We start from the raw sequence: 18,000 nt of genomic DNA, 5'->3' as shown, positions 1-18,000 counted from the left end.
CATTCCACTCCACTTAAAGTAACTAAGAAAACATTCTGCTTCTGGTATCTTTAACCATTGAGTGTATCTTTACCAGCCAAAGATGTTAAAGTAATGATACTCTGTGAAGTCAAATGTATGTGCATTTAAAATGGTATTAAATTTTAATTTAAGTAGTTTTGCATATGGTAGATGTTTAATAAATATCTGTTGAATTGATTATGAAACTGGGCTATGAGTTAACATGATTAAGCATGATTCAGTATAACAGACAAATAGAATTAGTGAAAGGAATAAATAAAAGCATTTGGCTTTATTGTGAGCACAAGAAATCAAGACCATCTGCTTTGGCTCCCTTTTCTGAGAGTATGTCTCTAGGATGTTTGGAGAAGGTGACACAAAGTTTGCATTTTTTGATAACCTATTTCAAAATGCATTATGTCCTATAGAAATGACTATGAAAGAAAAATCAAGTATAAAATCAGGTAGGCAATGTCCAGATACATGCAGATTATTATTAATCCTATCCATTTAGAGGCTAACTACTGTGAAAGGAAAAAAAATTCAGGAAATTTTAAGTTATCTGAATTTCATATGAACATTCTCCATAGCCTATATTTTAACAGTTTAATTCCCACTTTATTGAGTACAATTCAGCAAACATTTGTCAAGTATCTATAGTTAAAATATGATACAAAATCAATGATAAGCAACCCAGAGAAGTACAAAAACAAGCTCTTTTTGATGTCTAAGAGGAATAAGGGAGGCGGTCAGCTCCAGAGGAAGGTAACATTTGAGTTGAGCTTTAAATTATAGGTACTAGGAGGAAGCAAGACACATTATTTATTGTATAAACAATGTGTACTATCTAACTTGCCATAATGAATGTGGCCCATTGTAGAATGACTTCCATCTTGGAATTAGCCAAATTTTAAACCAAATTCAGTAATGAATCAAAACTTGAGATTGGTTGACCAAAAGTGAAGCCAAGCTCTATCTTCATTACCTTATTTTTTTATTTAAAATAATATTCAAAATTCATAGGTTTCCATTAAAAGTCATTTAAACTATCTGCTATTGACTTTTCAGGGCCAAGTTCTTTAGATAGCATTGTCGAAGATGTTACTCATCCCTGTAACCCAAATCCTTGTTCTGCTAATGAATTATGTGAGGTGAATAGAAAAGGATGTCAATCTGGTGATCCATGTCTACCTTATTTTTGTGTTCAAGGTAAGCAGTATGTGTTTGTTTGTTCTTCAGATTTTATGTTTCAAACTAAATTACAGATGACAGGATTTCTTTCCAAAAGAACTTGATGCTAATTTTCTATACTTTTCTTTAAACTTACTTTCCTTCTTCTTATACTCTCGATATTTTTTCTTTTTCTACCTCTGAAGTTCTTTTTTAAAAATCTAAATGACAAAATGATTAATATGGAAATGTTTTACATGATTGCATGTGTATAACATATCTCTGATCACTTACTATCTCAAGGAAGGGGAAGGAGGGAAGGATAGACTTTGGAACTGAAAACTTAAAAAAAAGTTTAAAAATTTTATTTTAACATGTAATTGAGGAAGTGAATAAAACATATGTATATATATTTTAAATGCAAATGATAGATCATCAGTATAATCTATTTATTGTCTCCGTAAAATCAAATAAATATTGAGTGAAATAATAATATAAAACATGAAAAGTTTGCTTAGTAGAATTGTTTCCAGCCAATTTCTTTGGATGCTCTAAGATTATTTAATTATTGCACTATTTTCCTTATTTTGTTCATTTCCTTTCATTAAAAAAAATTCTTCCCATTTAAATCTTTTTTCTTTGCTGTGTTATTGTAAGCATCTGAAGAATAAATGAAAGATGATCTCTAGAAGACTCATTGAACCAGTAATGAAGTCCATTTTTTTTATTTGGATCTCAATGGATACAGTGTATGTTAATTTAAAGAGCATACAAACTGGAATTAGAGAACCTGGGTTCAAATTCCAGCTTTGTTTCTCCATAGATAATCTTGAACAAATCCCAGTTTCCTCATATGTAAAGTGATGAAGTAAGACTACGTTTATCTCCTCTGAGTCTTCTAGCTTGACATTGTAGGGAAGAACTGGTATAGTAGAGAGGTCAAAGGATCAAAAGACTGGATTCATATATCCCGTCTGTCACTTACTGTGCAATTTACCTCCATGACCTAGAGAAGTCATCTAATCTTGCTACGTCTGTTTCCTTATTTGAAAATGAGTGTTGGACTAAAAGGTCTCTAAAGTCAGTTCTAACTCTAAAACTATAATTTTGTGATTAATTTGTATGCTACTTAAGCCTTGGAATCACGATAGAACTGTAAACTTTTTCATTTTGTATTTTGAGGCCAGATTTTTAAAATTCTACTCAAATGTTTACACATTAAAGAATTCCAAATTCTATTGCTAAATATTTTTCATATTTTTATTTCATTTGCTTGAAATTTATACAAACAGTTCTGACTTTATGTAAATTCTTACTACAAATTTGACTTTGCATACAGAAGTCTAAAAAATAATCCTCATTCCCAAAAGTCCTATTTTAATTTTACTGCCAGTACTGTGCTCTCTCTCTCTCTTTCAGCTCCTGCTCCTGGTTTGGTGCTCTGCAAATACCTACCCCTTACAAAAACAAACAAAAAAAAAACCCTTAAAAAACATTAAATACTCTCTGAGTTAAAGCAAAATAGATGTGCAGAAAAATTGCTACTTCCACTGAATTGAGAGTTTGGCTTATGACCTCCAATGCTGACAAAAGAGATCTTTGCCCCACTCTGCTCTCCTCCCCAAAGTGTCTGGCCCTGTCTGTCTACATTTTGAGTACTATATCTTTCCTTAGTCTCCTAACATTTTGCCCATTCTCTCCTGTCTAGTGAATTTCCCTGAAAGTGGCCACTTGCCTGTGGAGGGAAAGGGTCAGTACACAGTTAAAGGACATGCGGGAGGACAGGGACAGAGAAGTGAGAGGAGGAGGAGGAACACATAGGGGCTAGGAACAGCTATGTGGAGACCTGGCCAGAACCAAGAAGAATAAGAAGAGGGGCAGATTTGTGGGGACTGACAGGCAAATTCACATTACATAAAAATCATTTTTACATAGACATCTGTAAAACAGTCCACTTAATATAAAGTGGGAATTATCTGTAGCACTTTTAAATCTTTGAATATTCCCTGTAGAGAAAATGTGCATTTGGATACCACTAAGCTATCTTTGAATAACTCTCAGCAATAAGGGGCCTTAGGCCAATCCTACTTCTGTGCTTATACCCAAAGAAAGTCAAAGACAGAAACAAGTCTCCATTATATACCCAAAGCTCTAACAAATACCAATGCTGTCATGAATATAGAATCATTCTTTGTAATAACTTATAACTATTAACAAAATATAAGACTAACAACTGAAGAATGATTCAAAAAACTATATTATATAAATGTAATATAATAGTTGTTGTATAGTATGAAATAATAAATGTGGAGAATTTATAGCTATATAAAAAAACTTGCATAAATTGATATACACCAAAATAAACTCAGCTTTTATATGCAAAAAGAGGGCATTGGACCATAACTGGCCTCTAAGGTTTCTTTGGTTATAAATCTATGCTCTGTGGTCCTAAGCAGAACCCAAAGAACCATACACATCATGATACTGTTGATATATATATATATATATATATATATATATATATATATATACTTACGAAAAAAATCATCCAAAAGTTCTAAGTAATTTAAAAGTCACTGAAGATAGTGAAACATCACAACTTACTCATGTCAGAGAAGCATGTTATAACAAAATGCTGAATAAATGATCAGGTAGTCATTTTATCTGATATTTTTGTTTAATGGATATTCTTTGTCACAAAAGAGAGTTTAGCCATAGGAGAGGGAGGAGTACTAAATAAACAGATATTTTTCCTCTAGAGATAACCAATTTAAATACAAAATGCATCTGTAAAATGTGTTAAGATAAAAATAAATTTGAGGGGGATAGAAGAGACTTTAGCTAAAAACACTAAGGCAGAAGCTGTATTCTTTTTAATCTACATATAACATAAAATGTTTTTGATAAATATTTTGCAAATTACAAAACAACAACTCTTCTTTAGTTTAGCTCAGTTAATTTTTCTTTGCATAGGTTGCAAATTAGGAGAAGCCTCAGATTTCATTGTCCGGCAAGGAACTCTTATCCAGGTACCATCATCTTCAGGAGAAGTTGGTTGTTATAAAATTTGTACTTGTGGACAAAGTGGACTGTTAGAAAATTGTATGGAAATGCATTGTGTAGACCTGCAGAAGTCTTGTATTGTTGGAGGGAAAAGAAAAAGTGAGTATTGTATGTATTTTATAATTACAAAGACTTATACTAGGTTAAATATAAGTCAAAAGGAAAGCTTTTTTAATAGTTATAGCACTAAGTGAATTCTGTACCCAGCAGTGCCACAGAAGAGATTGTAGCCATTCTGCAAACCAACTATTTCTTATTCTACCATCTTCCCAAATAAAATGTAATGATGTCATATGTTGCAGGAGGTAAGTTTCTGAATGCTGATGCACTATGGGAATGCAGAATAGAACAGATTTAACTTAGTGTGAGCAATAAAAAGTAACATTTCAAGTACTTATATTTTAATTCTGCTTTATAAAACACACTACTGGTTATTTCTTAAACATATGACATATTCCTGGATATATAGTATTCACAAATATTTTCATTCTTTCCTCTCAGGCCATGGAACGTCTTTTAACATAGACTGTAATGTCTGTTCCTGTTTTGCTGGCAATTTGATATGCTCTACTCGTCTGTGTCTAAATGAACATAGCTCAGAAGATGATCGCCACACATTTACAGGTAATCATTTCAAATCACAGGAAACAAGCTGGTCTTTTAGATATCATGGAGATGGGGTTTTGTCCTCTTTTGTGGGATTTATTTCTGAAATTTTGGTACCAAGGTAACTGGGATGTCAGTCATTCTCAGATATTAGATAGTAACAAAAACACATAAATAATGAATTTAAGGGCAAACAGATATGGGGAAAGAAATAGAACCTAAGCTACTTAGCTGGGCCTCAGTTTCTTCATTTATAAGGTGAGGTAGTTGAATCAGGGAAATCTCTCAGGCTCCTTGCTCTAAATTTCCAGAAGAAGACATGGTGGAGGTATCTAAATGATTGGACTATTATTAGTTAGGTCACACCAGTGAGTTTAGTTGATATGCAGTCACTATGTATTGCACAATGTGCAATCACTAAAAGAACTACTCATTAAAAAGGCTTCTTTGGTAGCACATATAAGAGATTTGTTTTTGATTTTTTTTTAACCTCTGGAAATCATTATCCAATTTTACTAAGTTTACTAAACCAGGAAAATTTTTATCCCTTCTCAGGAACTTAAGCATATCATGTGTTTGACCTCTAATGCATAGACTTTGCAAAAATAATCAAGATAAGCCTATTCTTGTTAACACAGCTATCAGACTTAGAGATGGAAGATTGACCCAGAAGGTCACCTCATTCAGACTCACTTTACAAATGAGAAAACAGACTCAGAGATAAGGTGACTTGCAGGTAATCTGCAGACACATGATTTGAATTGAGGTTCTCTGACCTAAGCTAGCATCCTTCCACCACCATACCTCACTGTCTCTCTGTACACCTGTCTCCAGAGAACTCGCTCACTTCCACTTCTTTCTTCCCTGTATCTTAGCAAGCACAACATTAAGATTGCTTCTTCTCTAGTTGAGATTAAAAGTACTCATTTCTCCCTCTTCTCTATTTCCAAGTTGAAAGAAGGCAAAGGAGCTGCCCTGATGGCTATACCTAAGAAGCTCCTTTCTCCTCCTGCCTAGGGAGGAAAAGGGGAATGAGGAGAGAGTGCCAGGGCTGAGAAGACGATGCTTCAGTTGTTTTTCAGTCATGTCCAGCTCTTCATGACCCCATTTAAGTTTTCTTGGCAAAGATACTGGAGAGTTTTGCCATTTTCCTCTCCAGCCCATTTTACAGGAGAGAAAATCGATACAAATAGTTAAATGGCTTGCCCAGGTTCACTGTGCCACTTAGCTACCCCAAAAGACAAATAGAGAACCTAATTTGCAGTTTTTCTTTCTTCCCTGGAGGTGGCAGCAGAGAGAGGCCAGGATTCTAGAATGCTGAATTACTCTTTGCCCCTGCCTAACTTCAAAATGTTAATTTATTTGCTATGTTTGATTCTGATTCTATCATTTCTCATTCCTTGACTTTGCTCAGTTCACTGGCCACTTAAGCTGTGGCAAGCCAAGCTCCAGGAACTTTGCTTTATGTCACCATGTATGATGTCAAATTTCTCATCTATAAAAAGAAAGGTGAACTAAATAATCTCTAAAGGCCTAAATTCTAAAAATTCTGTTCATTTTAAGAGCTATAATTTGGGAATATTGGATTTTAGAAAGAAGTATATCATTTTGGTCACGGAAAACAAAGACTATATAATAATAGCTCCTTTCTTGGGAAGGAATTATTATTGATAATATTATTAAAAGCAACAGTAATATATTAAACTCTACTTATGTTTCCTTAAAGTTTCAAGTCTAAGATTTTTAAGGGGAAGAACTTGCACTCCAGGGGAAGAACCAGGAAACTTCCTATTTCCCAAAGGATTATCTGCATAGTAGGGAAGCAACAATACTAAGCCCCCAACCCAGGAAAAGGGAGCTAGAGAGAGATGATAAAGGGAAGAAGCAGATTGTGGGAAAACTAGAAGAAGAAATACTAGCCAGCTCTCCGTTTCCTTCATCCTAGCCAGTAACAAGTTTTATCTGCTCATTTAATTTAGCTCTTTATCAGCTCTATCCTTAGCTATCATTTTAGTTGTTGTTTTAGAGACCAAGATGGAATTTTGAAAGGGAGAACAGTCTCCAGGATTTTCTAATCACAGCATTTGTGGGAAAAATGCATGTAAATGTGATGAATGTAATCTTATTTTTTTTAGGTCTACCATGTAACTGTGCAGATCAGTTTGTCCCAGTGTGTGGACAGAATGGACGCACTTATCCAAGTGCATGCATAGCACGATGTGTTGGTCTTCAGGACCATCAATTTGAATTTGGATCATGTGTCTCTAAGGATCCATGTAATCCTAATCCCTGTCAAAAATCTCAAAGGTACTTTATAAACTTCATACTTTGTTTTTCAAATGATTGCTTTTAACAAGTAATATAATACAGTAAAACTTTATTGCTCCAAGACTTCACTTTTAGGGAAGAGAAAAGAAATCTGTGGAAAAGCATGCTAACACTTGTTCTTTGACCCTTTGAAATCTAGCTGGATTTAAAGTGAAATTTAAGCAAAACTTGATGGCGATTTTCTCTGTTCAGTGGACAAAAGATATGTGTTCAATTTGACCATTTTATAATTTTTAATTTTCTTTGAGACAACTGGGATTTGAATTCTTCTTGGTTCACCAACACTCCTAAAAGTCTTGATTAGATCATATCATAGTAATGCAATTGGTTTCTTACCAAGATTTAGAATTTAAGCAATTATGTATGAGTCCTGAAAGCTCTTTTCCATGGTAGTGTCAGGCTTTCCCCACATGTTCAAAGAGAAACAGAATTGGCCACTTATTTGGAAAATATATAATGCCTTAGAATCTGAACCAGAAAACATCATAAGGAAAAATATAGAATTGTTTGACAGTCTTTTCCCACTCATACACTGTCCCCAACTTTCTTTCTGGAGTTTCCCTTAATTCTGATCTATCTAGACTTTTAAATTTTGGTTTTTATATGAAATTCCTGGCAGTCATCCCTCCATTGTTAATTAATATAAGCAGTTATAAGTGTTAACTTTTATTTGTACTGGTTTTGAAATTGTTCTTTAGATTCTCTGGAGTTAAACTATAAGTAACACCACTATAATTTACAAATCTAAATCATTATCATAAAAATGTATAATTCTGAAGACATTTTCTAGTTTTTGGTAAATTTGCCCAAATCAACATAGGTTAATTTCTCCTTAAAATCTAAAATGGAGGTGGTTCTTCTTCTTTTTTTGACTTTAAATTTTCCTATATTGTATAAGCCTTATTGTCAGGACACTGGCCCTCATGTGATGAATTATTTTGGCCATAATAAATAATGAATTCATTTATTCAAATATTTTAAGAAATTTCAGTTGCCAGGACCTAGGAATAGAAAGCTAAAATGAAATTAGTCTTTGCCCATAAGGAGCTTCCATTCTACTAGCAGAAACCAGTATATACACAGATGAATAAATAAAAATACATAGACAGCATTTTAAGAGGTAAGTATAGGTTGAAAGATCTTGTATAGAGTGAAAAGCTTGGCACTTGACCCAAGCTGGAAGAGAGCTAGGAGCTCCAAGAAAAGGAAGTGAGAAGAGAATAAGTTGCAGGTATAGGGGAATAGTCTATGCAAAGGCACAATCAATTGGTAAATATTTATTAAGCATCTACTATATGCCAGGCACTGCTAAGATTGAAGCTACAAAAAGAGGCAAAAACAATCCCTTCCCTCAAGGACAATTCAAAATTCAATAGAGGAGAAAATTTGCAAACAAATATGTACAAATAGGATAAACAGGAAATAATTAAAAGAGTGAAGTCATTAGAATTAAGAGGTGTTGGGGAAAGATTTGCTGTAGAAGGTAAGAGTTAGTTGGGACTTAAAAAAAATTGAAAGTACTCAGTAGTTGCAGAGAAGGGAGAACATTCCAGGCCTGGGGAACATCCAGAGTTAATGCCTGGAGCCAAGAGATGGAACAGCCAGGAAGCTAGTGTCACTGGATCAGAGAGTTTGTAAAGGGTAAGAAAACTGGAAAGGTAGGAAGGGGCTAGATTATGAAGCACTTTGAATGCAGTATGAATGAATGTATTTGATGATGGAAGTGATAAAGAGCCACAAGACTTGAGTGCGGAGGGATTATGGTATGGTAGGACTTGTGCTTTAGGAAAATCACTTTGATGATTGAGTAGGGGATGTATTTAAGTGGGGAGAGACTGTGGATTCAGGCATACCCTATACAAGTTATTGCTGTAGCCCAAGCATAAAATATTCTTGTCTGCTTCAGAGGAGAGAAGGGGGCACAGAAGCAGGAAATAAAATATTATAAAGAGAATAAGACAGTTTGGTTAGAATGTGGAATTTTTGAGGGCAGTATTATCAAATCTGTCTGGAAAGATGACTGGCATAATTATAGTATAATTTTAAATAACAGTTTTTATTTTGTGCTTGTGGTAATAAAGGAACACTGAAACTTCTTGAGCAAGGGGTAACATGGGGTAGACAACCATTGGAGGAGATGGATTGGAAAGAAGAGATCCTAGTGAAAGGGAGAAAGTTAAGAGACTATTGAATTGGGCAAGATGATGGAGGCTGATATAGTGTGGTGACTGTGTGAGTAAAAGTGAGTAGGTAGAGTGGGAGGAGAGAGAGAGGCAAATAAAGTCATAGAGACAATTCCACAAGATTCAGAAATCATTGGCGTATGCAGGGTTAGAGGGAAAAATCCAGATTAACTCCAATGTCATAACTAGACAACTGGAAGGATGATGGTACCTTCACAAGGAATAGGGAAGTTAATGAAGAAATGGTTTTTGGAGGAAATATGAGTTTCATTTTAGTTATGCCATGTTTTAGATGCCTAAGGAATATAAGAAGAGATGCATACCAGGTAATCAGTCATATGGCACTAGTTGTGCTTATAAGAAAAATGAAAGTAGGACATGTAGATTTGGGGCTGCATATCATTGGTATGGAGAGGATAATTAAACACAGTGGAACTGATGAGATCACCAAAGGAGAGAGTATAGAGAAAAAAGGTAGAGGACTAAGGATTAAAACCTTGGAATTACATCCACAAATAAGAGGGGACATGTGGTTGATGATGTAGTAAAAAAAAAAAAATGAGGAGCCATGTCTCTACTGGGTTTTTATCCCAAAAAGATTGTAAAAAAGGGAATAGGACCCACATGTACAAAAAATTTTGTAGTGTCAAGAAACAGGAAACTGAGTGGATATCCGCCTATCAGTTGAAGAATGACTGAATAAATTGTGGCATATGAATATTATGGAATATTATTGTTCTATAAGAAATGATGAGCAGGATGATTACAGAAAGGCCTGGAGAGACTTACATGAACTAATGCTAAGTGAAGCGAGCAGAACCAAGAGAACATCATACACGGCAACAATAATATTATGTGATGATGAATTGTGATGAACATGGGTCTTTTTAATCATGAGGTGATTCAGGCTAATTCCAGTGGACTCATGATGGAGAGTGCCATCTGCACCCAGAGAGAGGACTGTGGGGACTGAGTGTGGATCACAACATAGCATTTGTACTTTTTTATTGTTGTTTACTTTTTTTTCTTTCTCTATTTTTTCCTTTTTGATCTGATTTTTTTTGTGCAGCATGATAAATGTAGAAATGTGTATAGAAGAATTGCACGTGTTTAACATATGGATTACTTGCTGTCTAGGGGAAGGGATGGCAGGGAAAGAGGGAGAAAACTTGGAACACAGGGTTTTGCAAGGGTGAATGTTGAAAACTGTATTTGCATGTTTTTGAAAATAAAAAAGTTATTGTTAAAAAAAAAAAAGACTGAGAAGTGGCCAGACAGGTCAGAGAAATACCAGGAAATAGTAGCCAAGAAGGAGTGAATGACCAATAGTGTCATATTATAGAGGGGTCAAGAAGAAGGACTGAAAAAAGATCATTGCTTATAGGAATTAAGAGATTTTTGGGACTTTGGAGAGCTCAGCTCGGATGAGCTCAGGATATCAGAAACCATCTTAAAATGATGGGTTGAACAACATCATCTAAGGTATAGAGGGTTAGGCCTGATCCAATATCAAGTACAGTATTAAGGGCTTTGATTTGTGTTGAAGGAAAATGTAATCACAGTGTAGTATCAAAGTATAAAACTTCAGATTCTTGGCTAAAACTAAACTTTGATGAATGTGTCAATAATTATTGACTATCCCAAAACATGGACATTCTCTGTTAATGGAGATACTTTTTTTTTAAAGATGCATCCCAAAACCTCAAGTTTGCCTGACTACTTTTGATAAATTTGGGTGCAACCAGTATGAATGTGTGCCTCGACAACTCCACTGTGATCAGATTCGGGATCCTGTTTGTGACACAGACAATGTAGAACACAACAACCTCTGTACTTTATACCAAAGAGGAAAAAATGTATCTTACAAAGGCCCATGTCAGGTACAATTGTGATTTTTCTTTTTAAATTTTTTTCATTTTTAATTTCTTTTCTAATAAATATACAAATGATTTCTAAGAATGAAATAAATGTATGCTTTTTGGAAATACAGGTAGGAGTACATATACTTGGGAACATCTATCAAATAAATTTTTGAATTGTTGAGTTAATTAACTCCATTGTTCTCATTAGGGAATAGTGGGTTAGGTGGGAAGTACAACTTATGCCCTGGTCAGTATAGTACATCAATGATGAAAACACCAGGGGCACTTCCAAAAATAGGGCTTTCTTCATTAAAAGTCATTCATATCTGAAGGGATAAAAGAGATTCTTTTCTTTAGACTATGATTTTGACATTTAAGTGCATCTATTTTAAATCAGTATCTATTCCTTTATTCCCTTCTGAAGTCATCACTTGACATTCAGCCAGATATTTGGAAAGCAAGTAGTATTTTTTTTACAGTGTAAGGAATTCTAGGACAGAAATTATGAAATAAGCAAGCAAATTACAGGTAAATATATTAGTTGTAGAATCTTAACTTTGGCCATTTAAAAATATTTCTCTTCTCAGTTCCACTTTCTTTGAAACTCTGAAACTAATGTTTCAAGTTTCAATCACTGAGAAAGATAAGGTCCTTCCTTTCTAGCATTAATTACATTTCACAAAATCAGATTCAAAAGGTTGACCTCTCCCCTCCAAACCAGTTAAAACTCACTAGTGTTAGTTCTTTCTTAGATTGTAGGTGGCATAGTCTTTTCCAGAACCCCAGCCTGAATCATTATACAGCTTAGTCTTCCAATTCTGAGTGATTGAATTTGTGTTTTCTTCTTATTTTGCAGTCTTTTCTCCTTTCTTTTACTCATGGTTCTTCTTAATTAGGATTTTCACTTTATGAGTATTAAATGATATATTAGATTGTGACCTCCCTCCCCAGAACCTGAGTCTACCTTGCCACCAGAGTTCTCTTCTGTGCTGGATCCTTTGTCCCATATGTTTGCAATTATAGAGCAATTGCATTTAAGTAAGATCAAACCCATACATATTTGAGGAAGTTTATCACACTTACATTCATTTTATAAATGTACACCTCAAACTTATAATACCTATAAAATAACTGAACTGAATAGTGCTTTGTTTTTTGACAAAATAATTCTATTGTACAAAAAGAAAAATAACTATACTATGCTACCATCTAAGATTCAGGCACACAGTCTTATTATATTAAATAGCTAGAACTCTTTTCTCTAATCTTTTTAGTTTTAATACACAAAATTTTGACTCTTCTAAATAAATCACAATGACCTAGAAAGATTTGTGAAAGCAGTCCAATTCAACTGCTTAAGCAAGCTTCCTTTCTGCTGTTGTTCTAATTACTGCATGTGATTGTTGGTCCTGTTTTAATGTTAAAGTATCTTGAAGTGGTTTTGAAGATTAAAACTAAAATGAAAGTACCAAACAATTGAAATGTTTCTTCTGCTCCATATGTAAAAAAGATACCTTTTTCCAATTGTTTTATTCTCAGCAGATTATATTATCCTATCGATTGTATGATATTTGTTTGTGACACTTTGAAATTAAAATCTTAATAGTATGGGATCATAGGATTTAGAGCTGAAAGGGCAGAGATCATCTCTTGAATTCAATTTCAACTTTTTACATTTAAGGAGAATGAGACCCAAAGAGTTTAAATGATTTGCCAGAAGTCACCAGATTTTGAATCCACATAATGGAATCACTAAATTTCACACTAGATTTTCTAGTCCAGCCCACACCCATGCAAGCATATTCTTTATAACATCCCCCAAATGATAATTAGTGACTAGTCATTTTACTCAAAAGCAACATTTTTTTCAAAAATATGTTTCAAGTATATAAGAATTAGATATATTTCTATTTTGAGACCTTTATGAAAAAGATATCTATCAATCCACTTGGAAAGGTTTAGATGAAGCCATTCTTGAGGTAAAAAAAAAAAAAATTAGATGATGGCAGTTTAATTTTATTGTCAATAATTGTATTAACATTCACCTGGCTTGGAATTTATTTTGTATTTACAGTTGTAAAATGCTAAGCATTTTATTTTATTTGTTGGTTGTGGCTACCCTGTGAGGCAGTGCAAGTATTATCCCCATTTTACAGAAAAGGAAACTGAATCCTAAAAAGAGTGGCTTACCAAACATCATACAGCTAGTTAAATGGCATTTGTAGAACTAAGACCCAGGTTTTCTGACTCTATATATGTTGCAGAGGCACTGGAATTCTTTCACCTCCCTATATGTATTTAAGTCATTACATAATCATAAAATATAATTTTATATCAGTTTCATTCTTAGCTGTAGAATAGAGCTACCTTAAAACTTGATTCCATGTCTAGATATAGACATATCTAGCAACAATACATTGGAACATTTTTGATTTGCTCATATTATTGTGTAACTGATAAACATCAGCAAAAATACCCAAATGCAATAAATAGCACTTTGTACATATTTTATTAGTTACAATTATAATTTACATTTGTTATAGATAAATTTATTAGTTCACAGTAGATGAATCTATATCAACAGAGCCAGAAGATAGTGAGAAAGTAATCTTCCCTGAATGGCCCAAGTGGCTATTGTCTGGCCCACTGATAAAATGTATACTCTCTCTGGAATTTGGCTCTGTGCTTTTTATTTTCCCATGAGAAGTAGTAAATTCCCTTAGGATACTATTGGTGCAGAAAAGTTTCCATATAATTAAAGTTAAGTGTAAATTTTTTTTCTTTAAGTCTTTTTGCAAATCAGCAAAACCTGTTTGTGGACACAATGGTGAAACCTACAGTAATGTATGTGCTGCCTACTCTGATCGGGTAGCAGTGGACTACTCTGGACCTTGTCAGGCTGTAGGAGCTCTCTCAGAATACAGCTCTTTCACAGAATGTGCTGCAGTCCAATGTCCTCCTCTCCCAGCAACTGGATGTAAACCAGTCATCTCACCTGGTAGGTTTGTAAAGATTCATATGTGTTGGTTATTGGCAGCTTAAAGTCGAGATTTTATTTCCTGCACTATTGCAACAAGTCCTATGAACCAAATCTTTAAAATTGTATTTCTTTTCTTTTATTCTTAATGCAACAGCTCATGTCATAGGTAATGCTTATATTTCCAGCCTCACAAAGGTGTCTCTGTACAGCCTTACATAGGGGCTGATTAAATAATTACCCAAATGTTTTCAGTTTGCTTTATTTTCATTGGTTTCTATTGTACAGGTGCGTGTTGCCCATTGTGTGCAGGGATGTTAAGAGTTTTATTTGACAAGGAAAAGTTGGATACAATTGCTAAGGTAAAAACATAATAAAGAAAATATAAATTTTTAGAATTTATAATCTTTTAAAAACAAATTTGTAAACTAATTTAATAATTAGGATTTTAGGTTTTATAATTTAGAAAAGTAAACCTTTCCTGTAACATTTAAGCTAAGGACATTAGATACCATCCAGGCCAGCTGCCTCACCTTACAAAAATGCAGTTCTGTTATTAATAATTTGCTCTTTCTTAAACCATATTTGTTGTGAATGAAAAGACAAAATAGTAATGAGTAATTTTATTATCTCTGTCACAGTTAAGCTTTAACAGCCCGGGGTATACAGTAGCCAAGACATTGTTAAGATGTGTCTCTGCTTACAACTGTGATGCCAGACTAATTTATTTGACTTGTGATTAGACTCACTAGGAGGAGCTATTAATCTATCAAAAAAGTTAATATTGAGAGTATTAACACTAAGCAAAGTTTGTCATTTTGACATAGAGAATAGCATCTCCTGAAGACTATACCACCATTCTAAGAACCGGAGTCTTAATTATTGGCCAATATTTGACAGTGCGTCTATAAGTCATACAGTATGGAGAGATGAGAAATAGCTGTGGCAGTAGGTAGACAGAGAACCCTCCTTGGAGTCAGAAAGAGTTGGTCCAAATCTAGTCTCTGGCACATTGTGACTTTGGACAAGGTAGTGATATTTTCAGTGTCTCAAGGGATCCACTTCAGCTAGAAGGTGCAAACAAATTGTTCCTCTTCCACTAGACTATAATCTTCTTGAGAGCAGGAATTGTCTTTTGTCTTTCTTTGTATCCTCAGTGCTTAACACAGTGTGTGACATACAGTTGCTTAATAAATGCTTCTTGATTAATTGGCTGATCTAAATAAGCAGAAAAACTTTCTGCAATGAGATTTCTCAACAATAATGAAATTACAGAATGGAGAGAGAATGAAAATTAATAAAGATTTATTAAGTGTGCTAAGTAATAGGGATACAAAAACAACAAAAGACAACTTCTGTTTTCAAGGAGCTTAAAATATAATTGGAGAGAAACATACAAATAACTATGTATAGACAAGCAAAATACAGGATTACTTGGAAATAATTAATGGTGGTAAAGCGCTGTAATTAAGAGGGAGAAAGAAAGGATTCCTTAAAAAGTGGAACTTGAAGGAAACCAGCAAAGGAAGCCAGAAGCAGAGATGAGGAGGGAAAGCATTTCCCATGAGGGAAAGTCAGAAAAAAAGTGTCCCAAGTAAAGATATGGACTATCTTCCTCAAAGAATAGAAAAGAGGCCCATGTCATTGGATTGAGGAGTGCATGGTGGGATATAAGGTGAAAGAAGACTGAAAAGGGAGGGCCAGATTATAAAGGACTTTTAATTCCAAAAAAGAAGTTTGTTTTTTTTTAATCTGATCCAGGGAGGTGTTGGGATTTACTAGAGTTTATTGAGTTAGAGGTAGTGGGGAAAGGGCAGGGTGACTTGTATTTGAGGAAGATCATTTTCACAGGTAAAGACATTCTTTCAAATTTAAAGATCACTTTACCTAAGGTGATTGCTATGTGGGAAAACTAATATGCACAAAAAAAAAAAAAAAAAAAAAAAAGAATGCTGCAAGCCAGAATCCTGATAGTTAGTTGGATATTCATGACTAAAATACTTAACCTCTCAGTTTCCTCATCTGCAAAATGAGACCAGTAAGGAATACTTTTGTTACCTATTTCAGGGATATTATAAAGAGGCACTATACAAATACAAGTTATTTTACAAGTATGACCAGAAAGGTTGATGTGTATCTTTTCCATGCAAACTTCACACATAAATACTTTCCCTATGATATATGATCATAGCCACTATTTACAGAGGCATTAATTATACCTCATATGTTTCACAGTTAGCCTAATGTCTTTGCTCAAAAAAATCCATGTCAGCATGCTGACTTTGGCTAGATGCTGGAATATAATGGAGTAAATCATTCTAGTTAAGCTCCTTCAAATCCAAAGCGTCCAGATATATTTTTTCTCCTCACAGCCCAAAGCACCCCCCCAAAAAATACCTGTGGAATCAATCCATTTCTTCATTGTAAACCATTCCCCACATAAGCCTTCTACTGCATATACAATTTTTCCCCAGTTATATATCATCCCACTTTTTACCAGTATGACTCCAGAATAAGAACCCAAATGTGGGTGTACATACCCATGGGTTTTGAATAAAATACAGTTTTTATATAAGGCTATCTTCATGTATCCCTAGATCAGAAAAATTTCTTTCAAAGAAAGTACCTTTAATAGAAGATTTCTCCTTCCTAATTCAGAGGATTGTACATATAGAGAAGGGCATCCTAATACAAGTAGCTGTGAGATCCCATTTGGAGTTTAGTTACCATCAGGATCCCATTGTAACATAGTCTGAACTTGCAAACTAATGAAATGTAATTTTGTGCATGAACCAGTATTGCAGGTAATTAAAATATGTCTTTTTCTAGGTAACAACCAAAAAGCCCATAACTGTTCTGGAAATACTTGAGAAAATTCGCTTGCACATTTCAGTTCCACAATGTGATGTATTTGGCTACTTAAGCATTGAATCAGAAATAGTGATCCTGATCATTCCTGTTGATCATTATCCAAAAGCATTACAGGTAAGATATAGCATTGAGTTGGAATGAAATACACATTGCTAAACTTTTGTTTACATTTTTAATTTTACATTATAATTTACAACATTTTAATTGGTAATTAAGCCTCAAATTAACTAATGATAAAGTGGCAAAAAAGGTGTCGTAATTTTTAGACAATCTATAAAATTTAGTTTTTGGAGAACTCTGCTCAATGATCTGAAGGAATTCAGTCATATCTACAGTGACATTTCCTTTATAAATTCCCTTATAAAATCAGAATACAAATTGCATCCCAGGAGAAGGTGATTCAAAAACTCATCCAGCTATATCTGTATACCATGAATATTTCCATGAAGAACAATTTAAATAGTTAATAGAGTACTGAAAAACCACTGCACATTGCCATGAGAGCTACAAATATGAGACTTATTTTAGGATCAGCAGTCTAGTCATATTATTTTCTAATTAAAGTCAAAACCAGTACCAAATGAAAGGAAATATAAATGAATTAAGAAGACACTATACATCTATAAACCAGTCCATTTGAGCAATTGATTCTGAAAATGAGACATGGATAAAAATAAAGACTGGTTCTTCTATTTCTTAGAAAAATTTAAATAGTAAAAAACACTTGACCTAATTGGAAAGTAAGAAGAGCTCAGAAATCATAGCCAGCCCTAACTTGTCAAACACACACAAACTTCATTGGTACACAAGCTATGTACAAATTCATATGCAAAGCATTGTAAAGGAGAATAGTAATAGCCAAATGAGGTGATACCACTCCACAAACAGTGAAAAGCAGTGATATGAAACTGAAAACACTGACAAATAGATGTGAAATAAA

The 18,000-nt window shown here is 34.0% G+C and overlaps 1 protein-coding gene across 1 annotated transcript in view; it reads left to right on the top strand.

The window, feature by feature from the left end:
* The window catches only part of RECK (reversion inducing cysteine rich protein with kazal motifs), a 71,567-nt gene that overhangs the window by 48,450 nt on the left and 5,117 nt on the right, over positions 1–18,000 (top strand). The window contains exons 13-20 of the mRNA XM_031937277.1: positions 1,069–1,209; positions 4,144–4,332; positions 4,735–4,857; positions 6,975–7,146; positions 11,038–11,230; positions 14,000–14,210; positions 14,478–14,551; positions 17,019–17,174. Coding sequence (XP_031793137.1) covers positions 1,069–1,209; positions 4,144–4,332; positions 4,735–4,857; positions 6,975–7,146; positions 11,038–11,230; positions 14,000–14,210; positions 14,478–14,551; positions 17,019–17,174 — 1,259 coding nt within the window. The remainder of the gene's footprint in view (positions 1–1,068; positions 1,210–4,143; positions 4,333–4,734; positions 4,858–6,974; positions 7,147–11,037; positions 11,231–13,999; positions 14,211–14,477; positions 14,552–17,018; positions 17,175–18,000) is intronic.

The sequence above is a fragment of the Sarcophilus harrisii genome, chromosome 1 (genome assembly GCF_902635505.1).
Source record: "Sarcophilus harrisii chromosome 1, mSarHar1.11, whole genome shotgun sequence".
NCBI classification, from domain to species: domain Eukaryota; kingdom Metazoa; phylum Chordata; class Mammalia; order Dasyuromorphia; family Dasyuridae; genus Sarcophilus; species Sarcophilus harrisii.
The sequence above is the reverse complement of the archived record's forward strand: the minus strand, read 5'-3'. Positions and strand labels throughout refer to the sequence as shown.